The 4,393-nt window shown below is 49.4% G+C and overlaps 1 protein-coding gene across 2 annotated transcripts in view; it reads right to left on the bottom strand.

The window, feature by feature from the left end:
• The window catches only part of ISL1 (ISL LIM homeobox 1), a 49,699-nt gene extending 45,510 nt beyond the window's left edge, over positions 1–4,189 (bottom strand). Inside the window, exons 1-2 of one of the 2 annotated variants that reach the window (XM_085896248.1) lie at positions 3,852–4,189; positions 2,918–3,107 (exon numbers count right to left, since the gene is read on the bottom strand). In XM_085896248.1, the coding sequence (XP_085752374.1) occupies positions 2,918–3,107; positions 3,852–3,879 (218 nt within the window). In that variant the 5' untranslated portion in view covers positions 3,880–4,189. The other variant, XM_085896249.1, reaches the window with a different exon arrangement.
• Positions 4,190–4,393: the final 204 nt, after the last annotated feature.

Raw genomic sequence — 4,393 nt, 5'->3', positions numbered from 1 at the left:
CACCTTCGACCACAGCACTCTGAAAGACTCACAGGAAAGTCTGGTCAGTTAGTACCTGGCCTGAAGAATTAGACAGTACTTCCAAAACCATTTTTACGTTTTCATTGAACAATCACCGATGTGTCATTCGAAGTTTGGCAAAATAATATTATTACAATATATCTGGTAACACAATAACATATAGCAAGTACCGGTATATAATGTGTGTGGGCTGGCATGAGAGCCGAGAGGTTTGTGTACTCGCCTCTGAGTTGTCTCGTCTGGGCCCGGTGAAAACTATCATCCTGGTGTTTCTCATCCACAAAATGGTGTTTCGGCGATTCATCATTGTGCACGCCATCCATTGGTTCAACGTTAAACTGGGTGTTCCGCCTGCCTGCATTAGTTGGTAAACGTTAAAGATCCCCCAGAGTCCTTGAAGACTAGACGAGTTATCAACAACATCCTCGATAAAGTACTCATTCCTGCCTTGGCTGAAGGTAGCAAGTGGTCTGGTCTTCTTGGAGATTCCTTGACACCAGGTTACACCGCGCTTGCTATCTCAGAATGTGATAGTGCAGAATCTGCTGCCCAGAGAACAATCAATAAATTGACGAGGTCGTTTACACGTTTCTTGTGAATGGCCTTCTTCAGATGAAAAGGTGAACCAATTATATCATGTGTGACAATTTTTCGAGACGACCATACTTTGTTCACAATCCTACAATTTATACATTGAAGGAGACCCACAATATTTCAACTGACCTTTTTCAACCATTTTAACCCGTTTGCATCTTGAGCTAATGTTTCCGATCCGATGTACCATACTCTGTGTTACAGAGCGTTGGTTCTGCCGAAGCAGTTTCTTTGCCTGGGGTCATGCTGGGTGGTTTGCCGTCTCTCTCCCAACAGGAGTTGGGGGAGGAATTTGTAATGTGTTCATGGCGCTGGTGATAGCTCAACTACTCTTCGATAGCTCAACTACTCTTCGCGGAGGACATCAAGAGATCTTTAACATCCACCAATTAATGTCGGCCGATGGGATACCAGTTTTGACATCCATCCGAGGGACGGCACACATTGATGAACCACCCTACCTGTGAAACACTGGGATAACAGTTTATAGCTGAGTCAGGATCCGAACCCAGATTAGACAGCTTTGAGGTTAGTGCGCAGACCTCTAATCAATCCTGTTAGCCCTGAGCTAATCCTTACAGGTAAGATAGTGGAACTCCTTCTTCGATTGGTTCAGTCTAAGCATTAAAATGCGATTTCAAATCCTGCCTGACCGACCATGTAACCTCTCCTGTTGATGTGTGGTTCTGACCCATCTACCTTTACTCCTTGTCGGAACTCGTGCTGTCACCACTTTTACGATGGCGTTCGTGGTGCAACCACTTTGCGATATTTCTGTTTCTATTGAAACGTTTTTGTGTATATTTCTGAATTTCATCGTCGAAACTTAAATACTCATCGAAAAAAATATTTCTTCACAATCATCTGTATCGAACATATCTCTCAAAGGAAAATGAGGAACTCTCGAAGGAAATTGCACATCGTCGAACACATGCCTACAACGACCGCCGTGAAACTGCAGAAAATACTTAAAATATGATTGTGTTAACACTTTCTATAACAGCGTTTACATGCGCCTGATCGAGGATTCGTTGAACGTTCCTGATTGATAATGTCGTCATCGTCAATCACTCTATACAATGAAACCGAACGCTTAATGGGCAACACCAACCGGCCGGTTCAAACGGCTTGCGCGGCAGTCGCAAACTTGCCCGGTGGATGAACAGTCACTCTTTTCGTGCAATCGCAAGCGAAACATCATGATATACTCGTTCGCACTCTCATTGGTAGAGACGAAGAACTTGCCATCTACCTGGGATGTTCAAAAACTTGTCGGAACGTCATACACACACAGAAGAAACATTTCCTTTCAAGTTATAAATACTTACATTTTGGAAAGTACAAAAGCATCCGCGTTGCTTGTACTACTGTGCGATCGACCTTAGTTCGTACGTGTGTGCTCGGAGAATCTCTCCACGTTATCTAGAGTGGAAATGGGTTTTGGGACTTGCTTACGAAAGCCAGATTGTTCTGTGGCCTCTGAACCCGAGGCAGACTTGAACTGGGTTTTTGGCACATTTTTCGCTCATTCGTCATGCAGGCGACGGGAACACCCCTCAACTCGTTCGGATCAGCGATCAGTCAAGCACAGAGGGATCAGGATCGCGGCCTAGAATGAGATGTTTAGTTTATCGTGAGCAAGTCGTCATCATTCATCGGCCGAACCCGCACTAGAGGCCTCCCTGCATCCATCACACGCCCGTCCACCACTCGCTGATAAGATACGGCAGGTCCGGCCCTGTGGGCATCGCGGGAGGGGAGATGCCCAGGGTACCGGGAGGGTGGCTCTTCGCCTCCTGCCTGAAATCGAGCAGGTTTGGTGCAGTGTGCAAAAGTGCACGACAGAACCGAATTAGAATGCGGAGTGTATTTTATTGCACAAAATTTCCGCAACTTTGCAATTTTCGAAGTGCGGGCGTACGGTCTCGACTCATTCGCGCCCCCCACCACCCCCAAGTTGATGTCATCATCATCACAACACGAGATGTGCTTCTTGTGCATTACGAGCGACTGTCTCGCTAAATCTGTCATAAACAATACAACAGGGGCATTCTGAAGGTGTTTCCAACAGGGGTATTCTGAAGGTGTTTCCAACAAGGGTATTCTGAAGGTGTTTCCAACAGGGGAATTCTGAAGGTGTTTCCAACAGGGGCATTCTGAAGATGTTTCCGAATGCAAAACGAAACCTGCTACGGTTATTTCAATAAAACAAAAAACATAATGTGACGTCATAATGTTTAACATCAACAGAAATGAAACCAACGTGAAAAACGTATCGTTCCGACCTCTCCATGTCCCTCACCGGATGTAATCTCGCTTACAGTACGTCTTGCCGTCCCGCACGAAGCAAGTGCACGTCTCGTCCAGGTACTGCTTGCAGTCGGTGCACTTGAGGCACGCAGCGTGCCACTCTAGGTCTGGTGAGACCCGCAGGATGTACTGGTCATGAATTTGCCCCCCGCAGCCCACGCACACCGAGACACGACGTTTCTCTGCACCAACACACACACACACACACACACACACACACACACACACACACACACACACACACACACACACACACACACACACACACACACACACACACACTATATAGCAAGGGTTTAAGGATCATGACACTCGTAGTGCACAAGTTTCCTAATTTGCATGGCAGACATTGGTCTAAACATTGTATGCAACAACGGCACAGACACCTGTACTTCATCCACACAATGTATGTTCTTCCCCCGTTATGATAGTGATTATATAAGATCATGGTGATGCAGTTAAACATGTCCGACTGCTACGGGAAAGAGCACGTACGAGCACTGTGCCTAGCACTGAGAGAGGATTACATTGCAGTGACATGTGCGGGTGGTGATCTGACAAAGCCGTGACCTGAACCGTTGTGAAGGATGACGTGCACCATACACACCTGTGTTGGCGCACATTCTGCAGGCCATGCAGGACAATTCAGACACGAAGAGCGACGACAAAACACATCTCCGAGCTCACCGGCTCGATTTCGGATTTGTACCCAAAAACTATCTCGGATCAACCTGCTCACTATACCCCCATTATAACGCCCATCGTGTTATGCCACACGGTATTGTCCTTTGTTGTGAATCCCTATTTCAAAGATCTACACCCTGGTCGCCTCGGCGCGACACGCTGGACCTTCAGACGGGCTGTGCATGCACTTTCTGCTCGAACATGGTGACAAAAGCTTGAGTACCAGAGCGAGATGAACTCACTTTTTGGTGGTTCTCCCATATCTCCCATTGGCGCGTCTGCGGGCTTCCGCCGACCGCCGCCGCCGCGACTAAGCAGGACGGGCCGATCTCAGGGACCTCGAGCTTTCCCAAACCCCCTGGTCCCGGAGACCCCTCCCTTCTGCGCCACCCTGTCTTCGCCGCCCACCCACACCCCCTGTCGAATAATAAAAACTCCCGCAACGGCGGCAGGAGGCAGGGCATCCGTGCAGCCGGGGCCGCCGAGAAAGGGCCTGAGCGGCCCGAGCCCAGGCGGCCCTGATCCACGACGGCCCCTCGTCTCCGGGCTGTGTGCCGGCTCCGGCCCAGACTCTGCTGGCTCCACTCCCCCCACCTCCACCTCCACCAATCCCTTCTCCACCGGGCGTCTCTCTCGCCATTGGGCTGTGGGCGGTGGCCGGAGGGGGGGGGCGCGGCTCCGCGCCGGGACCGCACCGCCCTGAACTCCGAGTCCAGATCCCTTTAGCTCGTTCCCCGCGGCTAACCGCGTTTTCACCGCTTTTTCTCTCTCTTTCTGTCTCTGT

This window comes from Eptatretus burgeri, chromosome 9 (genome assembly GCF_056783735.1).
Source record: "Eptatretus burgeri isolate ZD-2024b chromosome 9, Ebu_testis_v1, whole genome shotgun sequence".
Lineage (NCBI taxonomy): Eukaryota > Metazoa > Chordata > Myxini > Myxiniformes > Myxinidae > Eptatretus > Eptatretus burgeri.
This window is presented reverse-complemented; position numbering and strand designations above follow the sequence as displayed.